The sequence below is a fragment of the Otolemur garnettii genome, unplaced genomic scaffold, assembly GCF_000181295.1.
Source record: "Otolemur garnettii isolate 467f Iridium unplaced genomic scaffold, OtoGar3 scaffold00067, whole genome shotgun sequence".
Classification (NCBI taxonomy): Eukaryota; Metazoa; Chordata; class Mammalia; order Primates; family Galagidae; genus Otolemur; species Otolemur garnettii.
Genome location: NW_003852462.1, coordinates 8140643 through 8166895, shown reverse-complemented (window position 1 = coordinate 8166895; position 26253 = coordinate 8140643). Strand labels below are relative to the sequence as shown.

Genomic DNA, 26253 nt, shown 5'->3' with positions numbered 1-26253 from the left:
GGGGGGGCTGCCTCGGCCTGGGCCCGGCCTCAGGCTCTGTCCCCTCCCTCCTCAGTGTATTTCACCCTGTCCCTGCCCTCAGAGTGGGGGATGGAGCCCTGGGCAGAGGCTCAGGAGGCCTGGGTTTGAGTCGAGAACTTGGGCAAATCCCTTCCTCCCTCTCTGAGCCTCACTTCTGCCTTTAGCAACTGGTCACAGAGCAGTGACTGTGTGCCAGGCCCTGTGCCAGGCTCTGAGGTTAGAGCAGCAAGCAGGACAGGCAAGGTCCCTGCCCCACAGAGCTGGCATTTACAATGGCTCCTGAGATTAGGATGACAAGATGGAGGATAAATGGTGGGAGAGGGGGCAAAGGGAGAAGCGGCTGAGAGCACTGACATCAGTGTGGAGGACTAAGGAGGCAGCCACACCGTAAGCTGCAAGGAAAGCTTTCGGGCAGCGGGAACAGCAAATGCAAAGGCTCAGAGTCAGCAAAAGCCTCAGAAACCCCATCTTTCCAGTGGCAATATAAAGCCTGAGCAAAAGAGGTCACATAGGTCCCTGTCGTCCTGGGGGGTGTAACATGTTAAAGAAACACAGACGATGGTCCCTGTGAGGGACAAAACAGAAGTCTGGGTGGGCCCTTACAGACTCTTGCTGGGGTGCTGGAGCAGCTGCCAAGAATGGGATTAACTACTGGCTCCCATTTATTGAGCACTTATCACGTCCCAGATGTACTGAACTGCACAGCCTGACCTCGTGTCCCTCCACCAACGCTGCCTGGTACCTTTGCTTCCCCCCATTTCATGAGAATAACTGAGGCTCAGAGAGATGAAGTCATCTTCCCAAAGACATACAGGTTATAAATGCAGAGTCAGGACTCAAACCCAGGCCTGAAAGACTCAGAAGCCCATGCTGTTGTCACTCAGCAGGTCCCTGCCATACGCCTGGCTGATCTGGGGTGGGGGAGGGGCCTCATCTGCCCATAGCAGCTCCATCCTCAAAAACCTGGCTTCTGCCTCCCTACGTGGCCAGAGTCTACCAACTGGCATCAAGGACTCCTCCCCCAGTGGTGACAGATCACTGGAAAGCCCAGGCTCACCTGGAAAGAGGGCACCTCTCCATCCCCGGGGGACACGGTCTGCCAAGGGGCAGGCAGGCTGGCATTGAGGGAGAGCCTGTAGATAGCTGGGTGGCCTTTATTCTTCACTCTGGAGACGAACACAGTGCCCAGGGAGTCTAGGACAAATGAGGGGTGGACAATCACCTCGGCTGGTTTCTCCTGACCCTGGAGCAGCTGAGCCCTGGCCTTGGGCTTTTCTCCAAATGCTGTCTGTCCCTCTTTACTGAACCAGGCCCATAGCAATGACAGTGGGGCAGGTGGTTACCAGGATGGGGTGCGGGATGGACAACGATGGAGGAAGCTGTAGGGAAGATGTGCCAGTGGTGGACTGGGGCAGTTTCCATTGATGAGGACCACAGTATGAGTGGTGGGGCTGGTGCTGGAAATGACATTGGTGAGGACAGGGGTGGTGACAAGGCTATGGGGTGACAAGGTTCAGTCCCACAGTACACTTGTCCTATAATTAACCTTGGATGGCGACCCCAGGAGGGATAAACCAGTGTCCAGGGCCCAAGGTGTCCCCTGCCCCAGACCCTCAGAATGGTGTTCTGGCCCAGGAGAGCTGCTGGAGCGGTGAGGGCAGGCCCCGAGTCCACCCCAACATCCAGCCCCTCTGCAGCAACCCGGCAACAGGTGCTTGTTCTTGCAGGAGAATCAGGAATGAATTTTATTGGCTCCCCACACAGGGCCCCCATACCCTAACCAACATCCCTGCCCCCAGAGCTTACCTTGAGGGGTGGCCTCCACCCGGCTGGCCCAGGGCACCCCAGGGCCTCGCTTCTTTTTCTCCAGGGATGTGCGGATGTTGTTCTGCAGACTGTGGGGCTTCTCCTGGAACAGACCTGTGCCCCGCACCATGTCAGGGACAGCAGGGTCTCCTTGGTGGGGCCCGGTGGGCAGAGGAAAGAGGTTGGGATCCCTGACGGTCCTAGGAATTGGGACCCAGGGACTGGAGCAGGTGGGCATTAGAAGTCAGAAGCTAGAGAGAACTTAATAAAACATCAAATATTGAACTTTTTGGATTCGCAGGCCAAAAGAAAGGCTCTGTCTGGCCCTGCCAGAGACAGGCACTGATGCTGTTCTCCCACCCTAGATTCCATTGTCCTCCCCTGGCCGGTGGGGGACACTGTACTTCCCACAGAGGAGGCTGAGGAACCAGACTGGACGTCGCCTCCACTGCACTTAGCAACATGCCTGGCTCCTAATAAATGCTTCATTGACAGGAGCAAGTGGAAGGGCGACATTAACAACCGGCAGAGATGAGTGACCTTCCTGTTTTGCCTCCTGCATTGCGCATTTGGTTTTTTAGTGTTTTTGTAAATGTTAAAAATTTTTTTTAAATTAAAATTTTACAGTTTATAAGTTTTACTCCCCCTAGAAGCCTGTTATTAAGAACCACACTTGGTGGAGGAGGAAGGCTCCCCCCAGGGCAGGTAAGAGACCTGCACAAGGCAGTGAGGACGCAGCCCCCAAGTGAGCCTGGCCTTGCTGGGCCTTTCCGAAGCCAGGCGCTCTCGCTGCCCTCTGAAGTTCCCTCTGAGAGGCAGTTCACAGAGACGGAGGTGCAAGGTGGGACTGGGCCTGACTGGAGACCTGTCCTGCCTGATGCTGTCCAGGAGCTCTGAGGCCACCCTGGTCTGGCCATCTGTGCAATGGGAGCTGGGCGCTGGGGGAAGCAGGAGCCCAGTGGCAGTAATAATGGAGGGTAATTCTGCACCCAGACAGAGGGGCATAGGAGCTGGGGATGTGGCCAGGCTGGCTCTAATTTATGAGGGCCTCTTCGGGCATCTCTCTGAGCTCAGTCGATTATCATGCATTTGGCCGCCATTACCAAGGGGAAGGCCGGGTTAATCTGAACACCGCCCTAATTAAATGAAGGCAATTACAGCAGCCAGCGGATCTGCTCCTGCAAGCTGGAGGCTCTCCCTGAGCATCTCCTCCTTCGGTTTCCAGCTGCCCTGGCAAAGCTGGATGACCTTGAGCTGACTTCACTCACCCCAGGCCTGACGTCAGGCTCCCCACTCTATAAAATGAGGGCCTAGACCAGATCACCTCCAATGCAAGGACATATCTTTATCTCTCCTCTGTGATCGTCTCTGACAACCACTCTGTCACCAAGTCCGTGGGAATCACCTCCCCAAAATCTCTTGACTCCACCACCACCCTCAGCATGCACCCCATACGTGTCTCCTACCAGTCTCCTAGCCACCCCTCAACCAATACAGCACCTGGGACACTCAGTCATCACCCTTCTTGACCTAACCCCTCCTCTAATTTCCAGTGACAACTGGAATAGAATCCAGACTCTTCACTTTAGCCCACCTGACCAGCCTGAGCTCCTGCAACTGCCTTTCTTGAATTTGCCCTGATCTCTCCCACTTCTGGTGCTCCCCTCTGCCTAGATACCTTCCTCCTTTCTTTCTGGGCTGGCTAATTGCTTCCCATCCTTTGGGTATCAGACATTACCTCCTCCGGGAAGCCTTCCGTGATACTGTGTCCCTGCTTTTCTTTCCCCAAAGCTCAGATTTACTGTTACAATGACCTGTCCCTAGAAGCCTATCCCTCCCACTGTACCTCTCCAGAGCCAGCACCCAGCAAGTGTTTGTGTGATGAACTATGTGGACACTGAGGCTCAGAGTTAAGTGTGATTTGCCTGAGGTCATGCAGTGATGGGAAACCTGGCTCTTGCCTCTTTCAAACCAACAGTCTTTGAGACCTGGACACCAGACAGGGCAGGAGATGTCCCAGTGGGAAACCCTCACCTGAGCAAGTGATGCAGGAGATGCCCTCGGCACTCAGGTTGTACTTGAGGTCCAGTAGAACCTGGATGTTGGTATCAGGCCTGAAGAGCAGTGGGGCCCGGCTGGCAGGGCGGAGCCGGCTGGCGAACACCAGGGACAGGACGAGGATGGACACAAACAGTGCTGCAAGGGAAAGCACTGCACTCGGCCAGGGCCTCCTGGGCTCTGGGGACAGTTGCTCTCACTGTGGGGGTGGGGAGTGTCAAGGGAGTGGGCACAGGCCCAGCATGCCAGCCAGCAGGTAAATCTTGCTAGGGATGGGTCCTCCCAGGGATGGGGGTGGTTGTTAAGTGCAGTGTCCCTGGGGGTCTGACAGTAGATTTAAGCTACCACTCCTGGACAAGAACAAGCCACTGCCTCAGCACTTCACAGTTTGTAAGAGCTGGCACATTCCCTCGATCTCACCCACCTCCAAAACACTGTGGAAGATGACGGTATTAATAGCAACCACGGTGCCAACTGCTTACTGAACACTTACTGTGTGCTGTGCCCTGGGCTAAGATCTTCACGTCCAGCACTGTGCTTCTCATGGCTGCCTTACTGGGCACTCTTCTCATCCCCAATTCCAGGGTGGGAGACTGAGTGTCAGATGGACTGACACCACCAAAGTCACATAGCTAGTATGTGGCAGAATTGGGATTTGAAGTGGCTCTAACTCCGGAGCATTCACATTCCCCCGCCCAGGGTGATGACAGGCACGTGGTCGGCCCCATAAGCAGTGTCCCTGTAGACTGGCTTCACTCTGTCCCATGCTGGGCCTCTGCAGGAGGTGCAGGTGCCCTGTGCCCGTATGTTATCTGGGGAGTCTGCCCTCCCTGGAATGGGGCCGCCAAACAGAGGGCAGGGATGGGCAGCCCACTCACCCACGATCACCCAGCGGCTCTTGACGGCGGACCACAGTACCCAGTGGTGCAGCAGCTCCTGCAGCTGCACGATGAGCTGGCCCCGGCTGCCACTCTCAGGGGCTGGCTGCAGGCCCCCAGGGGACACGGACACCAGGGATACATCTCCTAGCTCCAACGACACTGCCAGGGCAGAGCAGTGGCCTGTCAAAGCCCGAGTTAAAGCCTACCCTGGTCTGCACCCTCCCCAGGGAGGCCTGATGCCCACAGACTGTCCTGCCCGGTCCTCTGCCGCAGGCCTCCCTGAGAGCATCACCCGCTCGCAGGGAAGCCCCTGGATCTGGCCAGGGTCAGAAGGGCAGGCTTGTGCCAGTTCTCACCTGGCTCTTCCTCGACATCCAGCAAAGGGATGTCATCGTCCAAGTAGGGGAGGGGCCCCTGGGCAGGGCTGCCCCCAGCACGCTCAGGAGCAGCAAACACGTCCCTGGGGAAGTGCAGGGAGCTCTTGCGGCCACATTTTTGGTGGCAACTGTGGAGAGAGTGGGGGAGGGATGAGCCCAGAGTGCAGTAGGTACCTAGAATGGGCGGGCCAGGCCCCAGAGACCAGGTGAACCCAGGTATCACACTGTTGCCGACATCACACATACAAACACGCATCCTAGACTTCTATGAGCCTTCTTGGTTTCTTTCTAGTACCATGTACCCTGGGGCCCTCAGGTACCAGTCTCCCTCTGCGGAGACGCATAGTGACAACAGACATGAGCCAGGAAGAGATGACAACATACAGCGGCCAACACATCAAGGTGACCAAGTAAGGAGAATCATTCCTCTGCCATCATGTGGCACGGGGTATTGATGCCAACTAATCCTTGGGGGAGGCTGGAGGAGGGGAGTAGGGCTGAGCTAGAGCTGTAGCCAGTGTGGTGGAGGCTCAGCTGGAGGGTGAGATGAGGCTCACCTCACGGACTGAGGATAAGGACAACACACACAGCTGACACCCAAGCATGTGGTGTGCCAGGCAGAGAGCTATGTGCCCCCCATGACTATCTCAGTCCTCATGGGGCTCCTACACTGTGCTCACATCTATTTCAAGGAAAGGAAACTGTAAGGCACAGAAAGGTTATGTAATCTGCCCAAGTTCCACAGCTGCCTGGTGCAGAGGCTGAGTTGGAGCCCGAGTCTGATGGGCTGGGAGGACTACTGTGTCCAGTGAGATTGCTGGGGAAGCCATGGGCTGGCCCTCATCTGTCATCTCTGCTGAGATTGGAAAAGGAAGCACTTTCCACAAGACCCTGTGTTTCTGTAACCATCATAGAAACAGTTACATCTGAATGTCCCCAGTACAGATAGCAGTGGCCCAGCCAGGGGGCTCTTGTACAGTGCCCAGCCTTACGTGGTAGCCTTGAGAAAGAAGGTGTGAGTAGGGAGAGTGGAGGAGTCCATCTCAAACTCAGGTCCGAGCCCTCCTGGGCTCACCATGATCAAATAGAAGTTATGGTGGACTCCTGAAACCCCAACCGAGGCCTTCACAGAGGCCAGAGACCCTAAGCCCAGAGACCCTAAATCATCTCTTAGTTCACTGCAGGCAGCCACCCAGGCCTGATTCAATCCCACCACCTCTCCTTCCCTGCCCTCTGCTCACTAAAGAACCACAAAGGCTCTGGGAAGAGAAGGTGGCATGTTGAGTTATTCCCAGAGGACTGCAATGGGGATTCAGCGACAGGAAGCCACTGCCCGGCTCACCTGGTCTGGCAGGAGCTCTCCAGTGGTGCCATGTACATGCTCCAGAGGCCCAGGGCGGCTGGCATGGTGAAGAGCACGGCCAGCCAGCAGCAGGACACGATGAGGGACATGAACAGGCCAAAGTCCTGCACGGCTGGGATCTGATGGCAGAGAGGTAGAGAGGGATGTGGGGTGGTCAAGCCTGGATCCAGAGACACTCAGGACCCCAGGTCACTCCCAGACTGAGGCAGGAGGAATACCAGGAGCCAGAGGCTGTGCTGAGGGACACAGCAGTGAAGGGTCCCCACCTTGAGCGAGAGTACAGGTTCTTATCTGCAGCCCACTGCCTGGAACAGTGCCTGGCACAGAGGAAGTGCTCAGTAACTGTCATTACAGAATGGATGGGGGATAAGAAGACACAGCCTGTCAGACCAGGCCATGTGGCAGTGAGGGAGAAGGGACAGAGTGCTGCCACGTGATGGAAGCAGAGAGCCTGGGGACTAGGAGCAATGGGCATATTCCAGAAGTGGCCCGGGGACTGCTATGGAGAGGTGCTGCCTGGAAGAAAACAGTAGGCAGTGAGCAGAAGGCCTGCACACTCCTGAAACATTTTCACAGGCATCTTCTTATTTCAATCCTTGAATTCAAATCCACATGAGGAAAGTGAGACTTAGAGAGGTTACACAACCTGCCCAAGGTCACACAGTGGAAAATGAACCCAGCTCTGCCTGCTTTCTGGGAGGGATTATTTGGGAAGATCCTGATGATCCCTGGGCATCTAACAGTTTCTAGATGGGCTCATCCCAGGCCATAAAGTCCCTCAAAGAGTTGGGTCTGTTATCTTTCAGGCTCACTCAGTACTAAGGACCCAGCCCAATTCAATGTCTTCTCCTGAGCCGCACTCTGAGGCCAAAGGACCAGGGGGCAGACAGAGGGAGTCAGAGGGAAGGAAATGCTATATGAGACAGGTGGTAGGAGCAGCTCTGGGCCAGGAGCCAGGAGACTTGATCAGGCTCACCCCTTCCTAGCTGTGTGACCTTGAGGAAGTCACTTTACCTCTCTGGGCCCCAGTTTCTGTATGAGGAAAACAGGGATGGTAATTATCCCTTGTCTTAGGTAATGAAGATTAAATGTGAAAGCACTTTAGAACAGCGGTTCTCAACCTGTGACCCATGGGAACTGTACTAAAGGGTTGCAACAACCTTAGGAAGGTTGAGAACCACTGCTTTAGAAGCTGTCAAATGCTCTCAGGGAGAGGCTGGGTTACTATTAATGAGCATCAGTAATAAATGTTGTTTGTATCAATATTATAATTTTCCCACTTGCTAAGTTTGGGTACTTGATTACTGACAAAAACAGACCCTAGAGACATGGCAAGTACCTGCAGTAAAAGCTATGTGGCTGCCCGGGGGCAGGTGGGAAGAGCAGAGCCCAGGGGCCAGGTAAGTCTGGGAGAAATGGGGAGGCCAGGACAGGGGTAGAGGGTAAGGTCCCCTACCTGGGAGAAGACATTGGCTGCGTAGGCGGCGGCCGTGGTCAGGGAGGTGAAGAAGGTGGCCTTGCCAGCTGTTTGGATGGTGTGGACCATGCGCAGCTGAGGGTCTTCCAGGTGGGTGGCCTGGCGGTAGGTGTTGATGAACACGAAGACATCATCCACACCTGTAGGAGCGGGTTCCGGACCAGGAGGGCAGGCTCAGCATTGTTCTGCTGTCGCCAGGACCAGGCCCAGCCTGGGTCTAGATCAGGCGTCCTCAAACTATGGCCTGTGGGCCACATGCAGCCCACCTAGGACATTTATCTGGCCTGCCGGGTGTTTTTGCTGCTGCTGCCTGTCCTGTTTAGCAGCTGACTCATCCCGGGGCCCTCAGTCCAGCCCTCCAATGGACTGAGGGACAGTGAACTGGCCCCTTGTTTAAAAAGTTTGAGGACCCCTGGTCTAAATCAACTCTAAGCAGCCTCCTGAGAGATCGGGCCCCAGCAGAGTCCTGCTTCTCAGTCTGGACTCTGGAAAGACTCATCTGCCCAGCTCCACCTGTGAGGGTCCAGGCCTCACTACCATATTTGTTGGCCCCAACCCCTCCCAGAACTTCGCCCCTTCTTCCGCTCCTCAGCCTTTATCCCAGCACAGCCCAATGCTCTTTCCTCCCCCAATGCCAGGTGCCCACCCACCACTCCTTCTAACCCCACAGGACTGAGGCCTGAGAGGGGGCTTTATAGAGCCCCCAGGGAGCCCAGGCTTTGCACCCAGGGAGAAGGCCCTTTGTGCAGCAAGGGGCACAGTTCCCGGTGGGAAACCCATCGCCATGGCCAGGGAGGCAACTCACCAATGCCCACTACCACAAAGGCAGCCACCCCATTGAGGATGCCCAGGTACTGGACCCCGAAGACCACATGGTACAGGAAGAGCGCCACCAGGCAGCTGAGACCAATGCTGGCGATCCCAAAGAAAGACAGGAACACTGGCAGGGCGAGAGGCAGAGAGGCAGGTGGAGGAGGACCCTCACAGAGCATTCACCCCCTAGGGTCTTTCTTTGTCCCCCACCCCAAGAAACCACTCTCCATGCCCAAAGCGGGGCTGGGCAGGAGTCCTAAGTGGGTAAGAGAAGTTGCCCATGAAACCTCATCTCTGCAGACCTCACCTCAAGTAAGGGACTTATGAACATAGATGTTTCTTGTCACCTGGGTGGGTAGGAACTGTGTCTGGATCCCTGGCACCTTACAGTATCACATAGACAGGCCCAGGAGAACCTGCATCATGGGGGCCAGTACCCAGGTTCCCATACCAAGGCTGTCATAGGAGAACTATGGTCAAATGGCGAAAGGCTGACTGTGTGAGGCTGGCAACCGCCTCCAGACCCGTCTGCCTGCCTGGGGTTGGAAGATGATTGCTCTGATGTGCAGGGTTCATGAATATCCTAGCATTCTTGAGAAGGCAGGATCTGGGCAAACAGGAACATACCAGGAGGAGAGAAGGGGGCTGTCACTGTGCCAGACCTTCAGAGGGGACCTACCCGAGCAGGAGGTGAGGACGTAGACGAGGGCGGCGATGCAGCTGCTGCTGATGAAGGCCAGGAGCATGTCGTTGTTGAAGGTCCTGCGCACCTCATAGTCAAAGAGGTCTGTGCCCCCATAGAGAACCTGCACTTTGCTGGGGAGGGGGCAGGCGGAGAGGAAAGGCAGGGAGCGAGATGGCTGTGAGCACTGGGGGAAGGACCAGGGGCTCGTTAACCTAGCGGGACATCAAAATCTCCTGAGAATCCCCAAAACCCTGACGTCCAGGCCAGGCTCTAGACAAATTAAATCAGAACTTCTGGGGTAGGGCTGAATCATCAGTGTTCTTTTTTAAAAAAAATTTTATTGTTTGGAATTCACGGAGGGTATAAAGAATGAGGTTACACTGAGATTGTTAGGTAAAGTCCCTCCATCAGCGTTCTTTAAATGTCCCAATGACTCAAAGATCTGGTCAGACACTAGGTAATTTTCTAATTCTTGATTGTCTATGGCAAAATTCTAAATTCAAACTGGCTTCCAGATATTCAGCTTTGTGTGACTATTCAGTGTGTGCTCAACACAAGTTATTTTTAATAAGGAAACATAATTAGACTTGGCAAGTGTTTTAAAATACAAACGGAATGACACCTGCTTCTGGCTAAGATGGAGTAACAAGATGAGAGACCAGATTTACTTTCTCATTGGAACCGACAAAAAATACGGGAAAATATATAAAACAAGACTCTGGACATCAGACAGCCAAGGGCGATGACTCCTGTGAGATAAGAAACACAATGAGCCCTATGGTTACCCTGACCTGCTGCCTTGAGAATTTCTAATCCTCAGTGAAGCCTAAAATATGGGTTGTTAGACTCTGAAGGAGGCTGGAGATTTCCAAATTTGATGAAAACTATAAGCTTATTGATCCAAGAAGCCAAGCACAAAATATGAAATCAAACTATAACAATGCACATCATAATCAAATTGCTCAAAAACAGTGACTGAAAGAGAATCTTAAAAGCAGCCTGACTTAAAAGACGTATCACAGAGGAACAAAGATAACACAGCAGACTTCTCAATGGGAACACCGCAGTGAGAAGACAGCAGAGTAAACATCCTTTAGATCCTGGGGAAAAAAAAGTCAACCCAGAATTCTGTGCTCAGTGAAAGTATATTTCAAAAACAAAGGCAAAATAAAAGCCTTTTTCAGATAAACAAAAATTGAAATAATCCATCTCTAGTATCCGTGCATTACAAAAGATGTTTAAGGAAGTCCTTCAGGCAGAAGGAAACATTATCAGAGAGAAATACGGATTTATAGAAAGAAACAACAAAAAGCATTTGAAATGGTAATGACAAAAAAAAAGATAAAGTTTTCTTATTATCTACTTAAATGTCTTCAAAGGATAACTGACTATTTAAAAAAACAACAATAATGTAGCATGGTATTTATAACATACATTAAAATTAAATGTATAGGGCAGCACCTGTGGCTCAGTGAGCAGGGTGCTGGCCCCATATACTGAGGGTGGGGGGTTCAAACCTGGCCCTGGCCAAATTGCAACAACAACAAAAAAAATGACTGGGCTTTTTGGTGGGTGCCTGTAGTCCCAGCTTCTCAGGAGGCTGAGGCAAGGTTGCTGTGAGCTGTGACACCACAGCACTCTATTGAGGATGACAAAGTGAGACTCTGTCTCTAGATAAATAAAATTAAATTAAATGTATAACAAAAATAGTATAAAGGCTAGCAGGAAAAAAGGGTAGTATACTATTATAAGGCTCTTGTGCTATATGTGATAAGATATAACATCGTTCAAAGGTACACTGTGATAATTTAAAGATGGGTACTATAAAGCTTAAAGCAACCACTAAAATAAAGAGTTATAGCTATAAAGCTAACAAAGGAGATAAAATGGAACCATAAAAAACATTCAGTTTAAAAGAAGGCAAAAGAGAGATAAAGAGAAATAAAGAATACTGGGGCAAATAGAATAAAACAGACTTAAGTCTAACCATGCTACTAATTGCGTTAAATGTAAATGACTTAAACAGCCCAATTAAAAGATAAAGACCATCAGACACATTTTCAAAAGTCATGACCCAGCTCCCTCCAAGACACCCACTTAAAATATAAAGACACAAATAGTGTAAAAGGAAAGGAATAGAAAAAGATAGACTATACTAACATGAACTAAAAGAATGCTAGACTGGTTATATTATATATTAATAACAAATGAAGTACATTTCAGAGTAAATAATATAACCAAGGACAAAGAAGATAATTTCAAAATGATTAAAAGGATCAGTCCATCAAGAGAATATAATAATCATAAATGTTTCTGTACCTAATAGCAAACATTTTAAATGCATAAAGCAAAAACTGATGCAACTGAAAAAAGAATCAGACAAATCTATAATTATAGATGGACATTTCAATACCCCTCTCTGTAATTGCTAGAACAATTAGGCAGAAAATCAGTAAGAATATAGAAGACCACGAACAAAACAATCAACGAACTTGATCTAATTACCTCTTACAGAACATTTCATCCCACAACGGCAGAATACACTTTTTTCTTTCAAGTGCAAAGGAAACATTCAGCAAGGCAGACTATATACTGGACCATAAAACAGGAGTCAATAAATGTAAAAGAACTTAAGTCAAACAAAGTGTAAAATAACCATACGGAATTAAATTAAAAATCAGCAACAACAAAGTAAAGTAACAGAAAAAAATCCCAATCACACATGAGTCAAAGAAGAGATCAAATGGGGAAAAAAAGTATTTTAAACTGAATGAAAATGAAAACACAACATATCAAAATTTGTGAAATGTGCTAAAACAGCAGCACTTAGGAAGAATTTCAGAGCACTAAACACATCTATTAGGGAAAGGTTTTAATTAATTAATTAATTATTTTGAAACAGAGTCTCACACTGTCACCCTGGGTAGAGTGCCATGGTGTCATAGCTCACAACAACCTCAAACTCCTGGGTTCAGGTGATTCTCTTGCCTCAGCCTACTGAGTAGCTGAAATCAATGGCCTCAGCTTTACTTTAAGAAAATAGAACAAGAGACAATCAAATTTAAATAGAAGAAAATAAGGATTAGAGCAGAATTCAATGAAATAGTTGCCAGAAAAACAGAGAAAATCAATGACACCAAAAGCTAGTTTTTTGAAATCAATAAAATTAATGAAGATTCTAGCTAGAGTAATCACACAAAAAAAGAGATGCACATGAAAGAAGTGACATCACTATGGATTCTTCTTCTTCTTCTTCTTCTCATATATTTTTTGAGACAGAGTCTCACTATGTCACCCTCGGTAGAGTGTCATGACGTCATAGCTCACAGCAACCTCAAACTCTTGGGCTCAAGAGATTCTCTTGCCTCAGTCTCCCAAGTAACTGGGACTACAGGCACTCACCACAATGTCCAGCTATTTTTTTGTTGTAGTTGTCGTTGTTGTTTTAGCGGGCATGGGCCAGGTTTGAACCTGCCAGCCCCAGTGTATGTGGCCACTGCCCTAGCTGCTGAGCTATAGGCACTAAGCCATCACTATGGTTTCTAGAAGAGAATATTATAAATCACTTTTTGCCTACAAATTTGATAATTTAATGACATAGACAAATTCCATGAAAGACTCAAACCACCAAAGATCATGTAAGAAAAACTGACAACCTTGACAACGCTCTGTATATTTTTTAAATTGAATTTATAGTTAAAAACTTTTCCAAAAAGAAAACGCCAAGTCCAGATAGTTTCATTGGCAAATTCTACCAAACATTTAAGAAAGAAATAACACCAGTTCTACATTAACTCTACAGAAAACTAAACCAAAGAGAATACTTTCTATTCATCCTATTAGGTCAGAACTACCTTGATACCCAAATCAGCCAAAGATATTACAAGAAAACTACTATCCAACGTCTATCATAAATGTATTGTGCCAAATAATACGAAATACAAATAGAATCTAACATGATATGAAAAGGATATTTCATGACAATTCAGTGTAATTTACCATATTAAACTAAGAAAGAAAAAAATATAATCATGTATAAAAACAATTGACAACAATCTAATATTCACTGCTGATTAAAAATAAGTACTACTAGCAATAAGGAAGAGAAGAGAACTTCCTTGACCTGACAAAGGATAGCTACAGAAAATCTGTATTCTTTGATTAGGAATGAGACAGGGAATGCCTATTCTCACCTGTATTTAACACTGTATTGGAGATTCAGCCAGTGTAATTAGTCAAGAAAAAGAAATAAAAGGCATCTAAAATGGAAATAATAAGGTAATACCACCAGGCACAGTGGCTCACGCCCATAATCCCAGCACTCTGGGAGGCCGAGGCAGGTGGATTGCCTGAGCTCATGGGTTTGAGGCCAGAGAAGAGCAAGACCTCATCTCTACAATAGCTGTGCATTTGGAGGAGCACCTTTAGTCCCAGCTACTCAGGAGGAGGCAAGAGAATGGCTTGAGCCCAAGAGTTTGAGGTTACTGTGAGCTATGACACCATGGCACTCTACCAGGGGTAACAAAGTGAGACTGTGTCAAAAAAAAAAAAAAAAGGTAATACTTTGTTATTTGTGGCTTTGTTAGCAGAAGACAAGATTATCTATGTAGAATATCCCAAAAGAATCTACAAAAAAAAAAAATTTACCAGAACTAATAATCAGTGAGTTTAGCAAAGATATAGGACACAAAATCAATTATATTCCTGTATACCGACAACTAACAATTGGAAAAAAATTAAAAAACATAAAACTATGAAATACTGAGACATAAATATGACAAAAGACGTCAGGTATATTGTACATAGGCCAGGAGACTTGATATTAAGATGTCAATGTTCCTCAGATTGATCTATGGATCAATACAATTACAATCAAGATCTCAGCAGACTTTTTTTTTTGTAGAAACAGATAAACTGATTCTAAAATTCATATGGAGACATGAAGGGCCTAGAATAACTAAAACAACTGTGAAAAACAAAGTTTGGAGATTAACACTACCCGATTTCAAGACTTAGTATAAGTTATAGCAATCAAGATGGTGTGATTCTAGTGTGCAGACAAAAAGACAGATTGAAGGAACAGAATCAAGAGTTCAGAAATAGACCCACGCATCTAGGGTACAAAGGCAAGGTCCTTGGTACCTTTGTCCAATGTACAAAGGCAACTCAGAAGAAAAAGAGTCTTTTCAACAAATGGTGCCCCAAAATTGGATATTCATATGAAAATAATAAACCTCAATCCATACCTTGTACCATATACAAAGATTAATTTGAAAAAGGACATCACAGTACTATGTGTAAAACCCAATTTAGAAATGGGCAAAAAATCTGAATAGTTCACCAAAGAAGATAAAAAGATGGCAAATAATCATGTGAAAGATGTTTGATATCACTAATAATGATGAAAATGCAAGTTAAAACCGCAGTGACGCACCACCACTACACGCCCATTAGAATGGTTAAAAATGTTCAAACTGACCATATCAAGCATGACAGAAGATATGGAAGAAGTGGAATTCTCCTACACTGCTGGTAGGAAAGTGAAATGGCCATTAATTTGGAAAATAATTTGGCAATTTCTTAAAAAGTTAAACTTACACCTACCACATGATCCAGTCATTTTATACCTAGGTATTTATGTAAGACAAATGAAGGTTCTGTCTACATGAAGGCTTGTACCTAAATGTTCACAGCAGCTTTGTCTGTAATTGCTAAATCTGGAGACAGCCCAAATATCCACCAACAGGTGCCTGGATGAACAAAATGTGACCTCTCCAAACAATGGACTACTACTCAGAATCTAAAAAGAATACATTATTGACACATGCGACAACGTGGATACAACTTTGAATAATTATATGGAATGAAAGAGGCCAATCATAAGAGTGCATGCTATATAAAATTCTAGAAAATAGAACTGGTTGCCTAGGGTGGGAGTAGGTAGTCAGGATGGGATGGACCAATTATGAAGGGGACATGAGGAGTCATATTGGGGGTGATGAATACGTTCTCTATCTTGACTGTGGTGAGTGTCTCATAGTATATACACATCAAAACTAAACTAATCAAATTATAGAGTTTAAGTATGTGTAGTTGGTTGTCTATCAATTATACCTTGACAAAGCTGTTAAAACATACACAGGACATTTAAAAGCCAAGTCAAAAAGATCTCTGGATTATCTACTTTGTTGAATTAAATAGTTTAACTGTACTTTCATTAATCTGTATAGCATTTACAGTGTCTTCTAGGTTCTAAGTCCTATTCTAGTTTGCTGGGGTTTTGTTTTTTGTTTTAGAGACAGAGTCTCATTTTGTCACTCTTGGGTAGAGTGCTGTGGCATTACAGCTCACAGCAACCTCCAGCTCTTGGGCTTAAGCGATTCTCTTGCCTCAGCCTCCCAAGTAGCTGGGACTACAGGAGCCTGCCACAACACCTGGCTATTTTTTGTTGCAGTCTGGCTGGGGCCAGGCTCCAACCCGCCACCCTCGGTATATGGGGCCGGCGCCCTACTCACTCAGCCACAGGTGCCACCCTAGTTTGCTGGTTTTGATAAAAAGACGTAGGCCCAAACTTTTACTCTCAAGTAGAAAGCAAAAGCATGTAGAAGACCAGTACTTTTACCTAGAACTGCTAACACATCCAGAAATTATCTGTGATGACAGCAGAGTTGCTGAAGTAATGAGAACTAGCTGCTGAAGACTCACAAAAGGGAAGAACTTAGGAAAGGGAAGCTGCCCTTCTAGAGATATTTTAATCCTGGAGGCACTGCTGATTCTGCACATGGGCAGAAGGCTGAAGATCTTGGCTGGGAGTCAGATAAGCTGGCAGAACTCTGGGCAGAGACGTGCACAGAGCAGGGCATGTGGTTAAGTTTCCCCTCAGCACTTCTGCTGATGACTGGGTTGGTGTGGGGTATGAGGCTAAAAAGCCAAAGCAGAAAAAACCTCGGAGAAAGCAGAATGGAGGGTTTTTTTTTAAAAGCAGCTTTGAGAGATCAAGACTAGAGATTGGAACCTGTCAGAGTAAGGAACTCTACAGAATACACTAGGCTCTCAGCTGAAAATCCTAAAGAAGCTAAGACAAACTGGAGGGAGACGGAGACTTCTCAGGGCTGGAAACCCTCCTCAGTTTGATGTTTAAGGTATGCAGCCACAATTCTATCTGCCTCCTGGAAGGAGAAAAGGATAAATTTCCTCTGCAGGAAATAACATTATCTGAACCTCTGTGATTTTATACACAATGTTCAGCACTTAACAAAAACTACCAAGCATACCCACAGGCAGGACTACATGACCCAAAACCAAGAGAAAGATCCGACATTAAAAGTCAGCTGATAAGAACTGTAAAGTAACTATAATATAATATGTCTAAGAACAGAGAAGAGAATATGGAAAATAACAATGGATCAAATGGAAATTCTCAACAGAAAAACAGAACATTAACGTTAAAATCTGGCCAGGTACAGTGAGTGGGCTCATGCCTGTAATCCCAGCACTTTGAGAGGCTGCGGTAGGAGGATCACTTGAGGCCAGGAGTTGGAGACCAACCTAAGCAAGAGCAAGACCTTGTCTCTACAAAAAATAGAAAAATCATAGTTATTTTACAGTCCTTAACAGCTGACTTTTACAAGTGGTGTGTGCCTATAGTTCCAGCTAATCGGAAAGCTGAGGCGGGAGGATTGCTTGAGTCCAGAAGTTTGAGATTACACTAAGCTATGATGACACCAGTGCATTTTAGCTCAGGAGACAAAGCAAGATCCTGTCTCAAAAAGTACAAAAAAAAAAATAAGCAAACACAAAAACATTAAAACTCAATGGACATTAAATGGTAGATTAGACACAATACAAGATCAGCAAACTGGAATATATAAATCAAAGTCTAGGGGGAAAATTTTGAATGGATATAACCCAGGAAAAAAGCAGTGAATGTATAATTAGAATCTTAAAAGGAAAGGAGTCAGTGGTCAATGTAGAAGCAATATTTGAAGTTACATCTGCCAGGAAGTCCCTAAAATTGGTAACAATCATTAACCTACAGCTTCAAGAAGCTCTGTAACCCCACAAAGATCAAATGTACTAAAATACACCAACACACCCCATAGCAAGGCTGGTGAAACCAAAGACAAAAAGAAATCTTTAAAGCAGATAAAAATAACAATCTTTCAAAGCAGCAACAAAAACGATTTACAGCTAACTTTTCTACAGAGATGATGGAAGTCAGAAGACAATGGGGTGATGTTTTTTGACTACAGTATTAAAGAAAACTGCCAATTTATAATCCTATGTGTCAAACATACTTCACAAATGAAAGTAAAATGGAGATGTATTCTAGGCAAACAAAACAGAGAAATTATCACCAGCAAACCTGCACTGAAAGAAATACTAAGGAGAGTTCTTCAGACGCAGGGAAAATGATCCCGGAGGGAAACATGAAATTGCAGAAAGTAATAAACAGCAGCAGGAGAGATAAATACGTGAATAAACATAGATGAATACAAACTCTGTAAAACAATAATGTAATATCTTAGTGGGGTTAAAATGCACATAGAATTAAAATGCATGCAACAGAAATACAGAAGGCTGAAGGACAATAAATGCAGTGAATGTATTCTAGGAGGCCAGTATTATCAGGAAAGTAGTAAAAGGGATTGTGTGTACCATTCTGTAATGAGTCAAAGTGTGTGTTGCATCCCTTGGGTAAGCAATAACAGAATAATTTTAAATTTTTTGTTAATTCAAAAGAAGGTGCTAAAGTCCAGTCTACAGGGCCATGGCTGTCACCATTGCTATGATGCCCTAGGGGGAAGAGTAGCATTTTTTCCTAGGCAAGGATTTCACCTCAGCAGCTGAGTATTGGGCAGAGATAATCATTGCATCTAAAACCCTAAAGATTCTTCTACAGTCAGCCCCTCTCAGCTTCCCAACCCAGCCAAGTACTTTTCCATGAGGCAACTCCATTCATGTATTCATTTGTTCCTCAGACAAATCCTTACTAAAGGGTGCTTGGCACTGTGCTAGGTGCTAGGGCTATAGAAATGGACCAGAAACAATCCCAGTCCTGGACAAATTCACATTCTATTGAGACCAATAATTAAACCAGACTTCTCTCGAAATTCAATGTGCAAAGAAATCACCTGGAAATGTTGTATGTCTGGGAAGGAGCTTGCGATTCTGCACTTCTAACAAGTCCTCCAGTGATGCTGATGTTGTTAATTGGAGGACTGCACTTTCAATTACAAATAAAATGCTGAGGACAACGGCTAGGATGAAAGTGTAGCTCCGAGAGGTGAAATAGCTTACTGAAACTCACAGTAAGTGGAGCCACTGGGATCTGACTGCAAATATATCCTAGTTTGCAGTTTTTGGCTGGGGCTGGGTTTGAACCCACCACCTCCGGTATATGGGGCTGGCGCCCTACTCCTTTGAGCCACAGGCGCTGCAGTGTGTGTATGCTCTTTCTTGCCTCCTGCACGAAGAGGAGAGGAAATTGTGAAAACTGTAGTGTCTCAGCCTGTTTTGTCTTGTTGCAATAGAAGACCTCAGGCAAGGCAATTTATAAACAAAAAATATTTATTAGTTTATGGTTCTGCAGGCTGGGAAGTTCAACGGTCTGGGGCTGGTCTCTGTCAAGGGCTTTCAAGCTGTGTCATAACATGGAGGAAGGTAAAAAGGAGAGCTGGCATGTATGAAAAGGGACCAAACAGGAGGAGGAACCTCACTTTATAACAGCTTCCTCTCTGGGAGCTAATCCATTCCTGGGAGAGTGAGAACTTACTCCACAAAGATGGCATTAATGTATTCATGAGGGATCCACCCCCATGACCCAAACCACCTCCCACTAGGCCACAACTCCCAACACTGCTGCACTAGCAATTAAACTTCAGTATGAATTCTGGTGGGTACAAACCACATCAAAATTATAGCAGGGTTTGGCACCTGTGGCTCAAGCATCTAAGGCACCAGCCATATACACCTGAGCCAGCGGGTTTGAATCCAGCTTGGGCCTGCCAAACAATGATGGCTGCCAAAATAGCCAGGCATTGTGGTGGGTGCCTGTAGTCCCAGCTACTTGGGAGCCAGAGGCAGGAGAATTGCTTGAGCCCAGGAGTTGGAGGTTGCTGTGAGCTGTGATGCCACAGCACTCTACAGGGGAACAGCTTGAAGCTCTGTCTCAAAAACAAAACAATCAAAAAAAAAAAAAAACCATAGCAGGTAGGGTGGGCATTTAATCCAGCCTTAGGGAAAAGTTGCCCAAGTTGAATTGTAATAGATGAATAAGAGTTTGCCCAGCAAAGAAGTAGGGCAGGGAGAAGGGTCCTAGAACAGCAACTGGCATAAAAACACAAAGTATAGCCAGCTGCAGAGGCTCATACCTATAATCCTAGCACTCTGGGAGGCTGAGGCAGGAGGGTCACTTAATTCCAGGAGTTCAAAACCAGCCTGAGCAAGAGCAAAAGCAAGACCCTGTCTCAAAGAAAAAAATAGAGAAACTAGTTGGGCATGATTATAGATGCCTTCAGTCTCAGCTAGTTGGGAAGCTAAGGCAGGAGGACTTCTTGAGCCCCAAAATTTGAGGTTGCAGTGAGCTATGATGATGCCACTGCACTCTAGCCTGAGTGACAGAGCAAGACTGTCTCAATGGAAAAAGCAGTGCCTTCCCACAAATCTCTCTCATACACACACACACACACACACACACACACGGTAAGGGGTCTGGATTAAGAAAGCTTGAATCTGAATGCCATTTCACTATGACAGGCTTTAAAATTGTGGACAGTGTGCTGAGCCTCTGTTTCCTCAACTGTAAAATGGAGATAATCATAAGAGCACTGATCTCATTAGGCTGGTGTGTGGATTAAATGAAATGATGTGTACAAAGGGCTTAGAACAGTGTGAGGCACTGAGTAAATGCTCAACAAACGTGAGCTCTGCTTATTACAGTAGTTGCTCAATACAATGGATGAGCAATGAAGGAATGAGAATGTGTCAGGCAGAATGATTCCTCCCTGTCGGGAGCCAAATGACGCCAGATGGCGGGACACCTCCCGTGCCTGGAACTGGCCTGACAGGGAAGGCGCCTGGGAAGGAGGCAGGTGCCTGTCCTGGGGATCAGGGACCCAGCTGTATTCCTGGACATACCATTCCAAAGCACATTTCACTTCCAAAGCACCTTCATATCTGTTCAAGCACTTCCTAATGACTCTAGAAAGTAGCAGGAATCATTGTTCTATTTTACAAGTAGGGATACTGATGTCCAGAGCAGTGAAGTAACTTTCCCACTATCTCCCTGGGTATTAGAGGCAGGAAGTATGATGGTGTCAACATGACTATATTGAAGGACACCTAGAGAACTGGCAAGGCATTATCTGTGGGTGGGCCTGCGAGGGTGCTCCCAGAGGAGACTGGTATGTGAGTCAGCGGACTCAGTGGGGGAGTCCACTCAGTGTGTGTGGGCACCATCCAATCTACTGGGGCCATGGAGAGAACACGAAATGCAGAGAAAAGGCAATTTTCCCTCTCTCTTGGAGCTAAGATAACTTCTCCTGCCCTTAGACATGAGAACTCCAAACTCTCTGGTGATTGGACTCCAGAACTGACCTCAGCAGCCTCCGACTGAGGATTACACCATCCATTCCCTGGTTCTGAGGATTTTGGACTTAGCCTGAGCCATGCTCCTAGCATCCCAGGGTCTCTAGCTTGTGGATGGCCTGTCATGGGACTTCTCAGCCTCATAATGAGCCCAGTCCCCTAAAAATCCCCTCTCATATATTCTTCTACATGTGCCCTGTTGGTTCTGTCTCTCTGGAGAACTGGGACTGACACAGGGAGGCATTCCTTGCTCCCTGGCCAACACTCTTTTCAAAGAGACCTTAACACCATCTCAGGAGAAAATAAATAACCAAGATCTCCAGGGCAAGAGTTCTGGGACTTCCTACCTGACCCAAAGCTGTCAAGTCCACTAACTATTAGCACTGATCAAGAAAAGGAGCCTCTCACTTGTCAGAGTGACAGCAAGGATATACCTGGCTTTGCCCCTGATTTGGGCAAATACTTCCTAGGGAAAAATTTTGGAGAAGGGAATATGGTGTTCATGAGTCAAGAGGCAGAAGGAACCCAATTCCTTGCCCTAATACGGGCCTTTCTTGGTACATACAAGGGCTGCCACACACTGGGGTACAGTTAAACTTCCTACCTAGTAGACTGCTTGGCCAACATGGCCACATAGGTGACCACGAAGCTCTGAAACTTGGCCCGTTGTTCTTCCCAGCGGTCATCCACTGAGTAGTAGTTGGGCAGGGGTGCTCCAAAAAGGATCTCACTGCGCAGGAGGGAACTCTTCAGATTGTCTGCGGAAAGTCCCTCATCCACATACCAGTAGAACTCGGGGTGAGTCATGGCCAGCTCTAGGGAGCCTGCAGGGGGATGGATGGGAGCCCAAAGAGCTCAGTTGGTCAGCTCCCACCAGCCCTCCCTCAAGGTCATCATACTGGTCCTTCCTCCTAGGGTTCTGCCCTGCCATGTCCTCCCTGAAAAGGCATATTTGAACTCCACCCTCATGCCCACAGCCATTCTCTGGCCCTTCTCCAGGTTCCATCTCTAATTTCCCTAAGACAAATCCTACCTCAGTCTTCCTTCAACCCCCATCTCTTCTGTCTTCCTCTGACCAGAGTCTTGGTTTTCTATAACCACATACTGGCCTCCTTCTAACCAACCTCACAACCAAGCCTCATCCCGTGCTTTCTTTAACTCTGGCCACAGCTGAATATCCCATATCCTTCCTTTGTGTCTGCACCCAGACTTCCCTCTTCACCTCACACCCACATCCAGCCTTTCTCACCTCCTCTTCAGACCATGTCCAGCACTCTGCTCCAGACCCACTCAGCCTGGGTGAAGTCTTCCCCAAAGCACTGGGCTAAGTCAGGACCTAAGTGCTGGTCCCATCCTCTCCCAGGCCCTGCCCCTCACAGGCCTCCCCTCTAGCTGCCGCAGCCCTGCTCACCCCGGATGTCAGCCAGGTCCTGCCCCATGCCATCATAGTAGATCTTGCCGCCCCGTTCCGTGGGGAAAAAGTAGGTCATGAGCGAGCTGGGTGGGGAACAGTAGGAGTAGGAACCGAGTGGCAGGTCTTTGAGCACCTCGTGGGGCTTCCAACAGAACTCCCGGAAGCCCGGGTGGTCCATGATCTTGCGCTCAATCTCGTGGATAGTGACTAGCCTCTCACTGGTGAAAATATTGCGCTCTGCGTCGCCACGTGCCAGGAAGATGAGCTCGATGCGCCAGTGTGCATGCGTCTGGGTGTTGGCACTCACATATGCACGTGAGTAGTCCCAGCGCGAGGCTCCTCGGCGGGCACGGCTCTGATTGGCTGCGGTGACCACGGGGGGCGGGACCCTGGGCTGGCGCAGGTCATTTATGTTCAACCTCTGGATCCGCGAGTCTTCACTCTGGTTGGCTACCAGATCCCCCAGAGGTGGGGCCTCACGGCGAAAGCGCCCGCTCCGATTGGCCGCTGACTTTGGAGTCTTGGCAGTGTCCCTGGACCAACCCCGGCCGCTGGGAGGGGCAGAAGAAGGGACAGCGCGCAGGGCTCTGGAGGCCTGACGCGAGTGGTTACTGAGATGCAGCTGCTGCAACTGCTCTGAGATGAGGCGCTGGAGCGTCTCGGAGGTAAAGTCGGCCAAGTCGCGACGGTTGCGCCCCCAGGATCCAAATTGGGACTTGAGCGCCAAGGCGAGGGCGTCAAAACGCTGCGAAGCCTCATGGTTGCGGATCTCAAACGCATTGTAGGAGATGTCAATGTCCAGTGGTGGATAGTAGAGGAACATGAAAGCCGATAGGGCCATGGGGATGCTGCAACCCAGGAAGAGCACCAGCCCCGCACAGCACGGATTGGTGAAGGCCCAGCCCAGGGTACTCCAGAAACCCGAAGCTGGAGGCCGGGAAGGCAAGGTCCAGCGCCTCCAGCAACACTGCCCTTCTGCTCGAGGTCCAGGCTCCGGCTTCTGGGCCTTCCTAAAGGCTTCATCGGTTGCTTCCTCTTCCTCCTGTTCTTCCTCTAGCCACACATCCTGCAGCAAGGGGTCATCTTCTGTGTCCATAGCCTGCAGGAAAGAGAGGGAGGGGATGGAGCTCTATGGAGCAATTTGTCCAGCACAAATCCTACCCACGCACAACCAACTGCTAATATTGTAGTGGAACTGCATCAAGCAGGCATTTAACTCAACAGAATTCAACCATATGTGCACAAAAAAGAAAGAAAAATCCTGTTATTTGCCCATCACCTCTCCCATCTAGATCTTGGCTTTCAAGGCCACAGAAAAAAAAGAAAACGACAGCCCAATTGCAAACAGAAAATGTATTCCTCCCCGTGTAAAGGATGTTAAAGGGGAATTTTGACTACACATGATTTCCTAATTATTGCTGCATTCTCTTACTTCAGAACTCAAGGTCAATGTAAGATGTGACCCCACCGCAACCACTCTTACTTAATGATCAGTTGTAAAGTATCTTCAGGAAGCACAAGGGTACAAGGAAAAAAAAGTGAGCTGGAGAATCAGATAGACCCTGGTTTGGGTCCTGGCAGTGTGAACATTGGCAAGGCAGTGAGCTTCTCTGAACATCAGAGTCCTCATCTATAAAACGGAGGTGGCCCTTTCTGCCTGGCATGACTGAGGGGTCAAGGGTGGAAGTACTCTGCAGTCTGTGTAGTACATTACTCAGTTATTATCTGTCACATAAGCAGGTTCCTCTGCTCCCCTCTGGGGACTGCAACATGCTCAGCCATTGCCCATAGTGCTGTGCCAGGGCTGGGTGCCCGTCATAGCTCTTCTGGAGAACCTCAATAGCTCCCCACCCCCTTTCTGAGATGTTGCAGCTGCAGCCACTGTTTATCAAGCTCAGACCACTTAATATGCAGCTCCAGCAACATCAAACCTTTGGGCACAGGCAGGGGCCAGGCATCTGCCTCCCTGAGACTTGAGCTCAGCAGTAGGAGTGCCTGGCAGGAGAGGGCAGAGCTTGGCAGCCGAGGACTCCAGCGGGGTGGCCCAAAGGCAAGAGGCCTTCCGGCATCCCAGGCATGGCCTGTTCCCCTTGTCCTGCCTGCCCTCTGGACGGAGAGAGACTCATTATTCAGTTAGATGTCAGGCAATGAGAGGAGGAAGCTAATTATGCTGAAACTGGCTAATTAATGCTGCCTTTCCTATTAACATTCTCTGGAGTGCCCCGTTTCAATTAGATGGTCTGTCCAGGAAGAGAGAGGGCTGCTGTCAGTCCAGAGAAAGTGAAGAAGAGAGGGCAAGGGTAAGGAGGGAAACTGAGACAGCCACAGGACAGATCTGAGACAGAGACAGAGGGAAAGAGGAAAGAGACAAGGGAGAATGCAATGGGGGGGGCAGGGAGATGCAAATAGGGAAACAAAAGAGAAGAGAAACAGAGTGACTGAGGAGGGGTCTGCATAGTGTGGGTGGCAAGGAGGGGTGCACTGCGGAAGACTTTCAAGGGAGAGGTCTGGGAGAGGCAGGAACTGTTCCTGTTGAGGAGATAATTAAACTTCCCATTCCTCACATGAGCCTCCCAGCCTGCCGAGAAGAGAGGGGATAGTTACTGTTCTCAGGTCCAATTTGTATTCACACTAAAGGCAGCTCAGACTCATCCCATCTCCAAAGGGAAAATGAAGTCTGCACGTGGAGGTGCAGGTGTGTGGCAGCCTCTGCCCTGTTCCTGGCCTTAGAGGAAGGAAGCTGATGGGAATGGGGCAGAGAGGGGCAGGGGCCATGTTTGCACTTTTTCTAGGGACTAATCCCATCCATGTTTCCCCTGCCCCAGCCTGCCTTGTGGGGAGTGTGATTTACAGTGGGTAGGGGTGGGGGGGAGGAGGTCAAAGGCCATGATTCTGAGTCACAGCAACACTCCTCGAGTGTCTTGAGAGTCCCTCCATCTCATTGCTATTCACCGGGAGTGCCGCTCCCTTCCTCTGGTGTCCAAATCCAACTCATCTTTCAAGGCCTTGCTCACGTGTCTCCTCCGCCAAGAAGCCATCCCAATTCTGAACCCCTAGCTGTCTGTCTAAGCTTCTCAGCACCCCTACCACGTTTTTTCTGGGATTAAAAGTTACTGCGGGGCAGGAAGAGAGAGGCAATGCAGTAGAGTGTTACGAGCTTTGGCTTTGGAGGCAGATAGACTTGGGTGCAAATGCCAACGGTATGACTTAGGATTTTCTCAGCCTCAGTCTTCCCATCTGTGGAACGGGGACAACAGTGCTGACCACAGAAGTTGTAGGAAGGATGATGTACATGCCACAGACTGATTACAGAGCTTGGTAGGTCTGAGTGCTTGGGAAATGATGGCTATATTCTTTTATGCTCTACTTCCCTCCAAAGGCTGGAAACTCCTAACAAGCTCACGTAGCAGGTTGTATTTTCCAAAGATGGCTGCAACAACATCTGCCACTTCACGTGTATATCTCATGATACGACTTTGACACTCTTCCCATCAGGGAAGGAATGTCTGCCTTCCTTCCCCTTGAGTCTAGGTAGGCTAGTAACTATGGGAGGGTGATGTTCTCTGCCCTGTAAGGCTATGTAACAAAGGGAAAAGAAGCTTCCACCTGGCTCTCTTGGGACACTTCTGGCATGCCATGCTGTGAGAAAGCCCAGACTAGCTCTGCAGATAGCAAGCCAGCATCAGCCACCACGCAATGTGAACACTTGAGTGAAGTGGCCTCCAGATAATCCCATTCCCCCACTTATTGAGTATCTAACCCCTAGCCA

General features: G+C 48.0%; 1 protein-coding gene across 1 annotated transcript in view; it reads right to left on the bottom strand.

Moving 5' to 3' along the window:
* DISP3 (dispatched RND transporter family member 3) overlaps nucleotides 1–26253 on the bottom strand; it is a 50292-nt gene that overhangs the window by 7705 nt on the left and 16334 nt on the right. The window contains exons 2-12 of the mRNA XM_003793271.1: nucleotides 22482–23583; nucleotides 21675–21894; nucleotides 9476–9612; nucleotides 8789–8923; nucleotides 7963–8123; nucleotides 6486–6625; nucleotides 5123–5271; nucleotides 4764–4925; nucleotides 3862–4023; nucleotides 1828–1941; nucleotides 1079–1215 (exon numbers count right to left, since the gene is read on the bottom strand). Coding sequence (XP_003793319.1) covers nucleotides 1079–1215; nucleotides 1828–1941; nucleotides 3862–4023; nucleotides 4764–4925; nucleotides 5123–5271; nucleotides 6486–6625; nucleotides 7963–8123; nucleotides 8789–8923; nucleotides 9476–9612; nucleotides 21675–21894; nucleotides 22482–23580 — 2616 coding nt within the window. The 5' untranslated portion in view covers nucleotides 23581–23583. The remainder of the gene's footprint in view (nucleotides 1–1078; nucleotides 1216–1827; nucleotides 1942–3861; nucleotides 4024–4763; nucleotides 4926–5122; nucleotides 5272–6485; nucleotides 6626–7962; nucleotides 8124–8788; nucleotides 8924–9475; nucleotides 9613–21674; nucleotides 21895–22481; nucleotides 23584–26253) is intronic.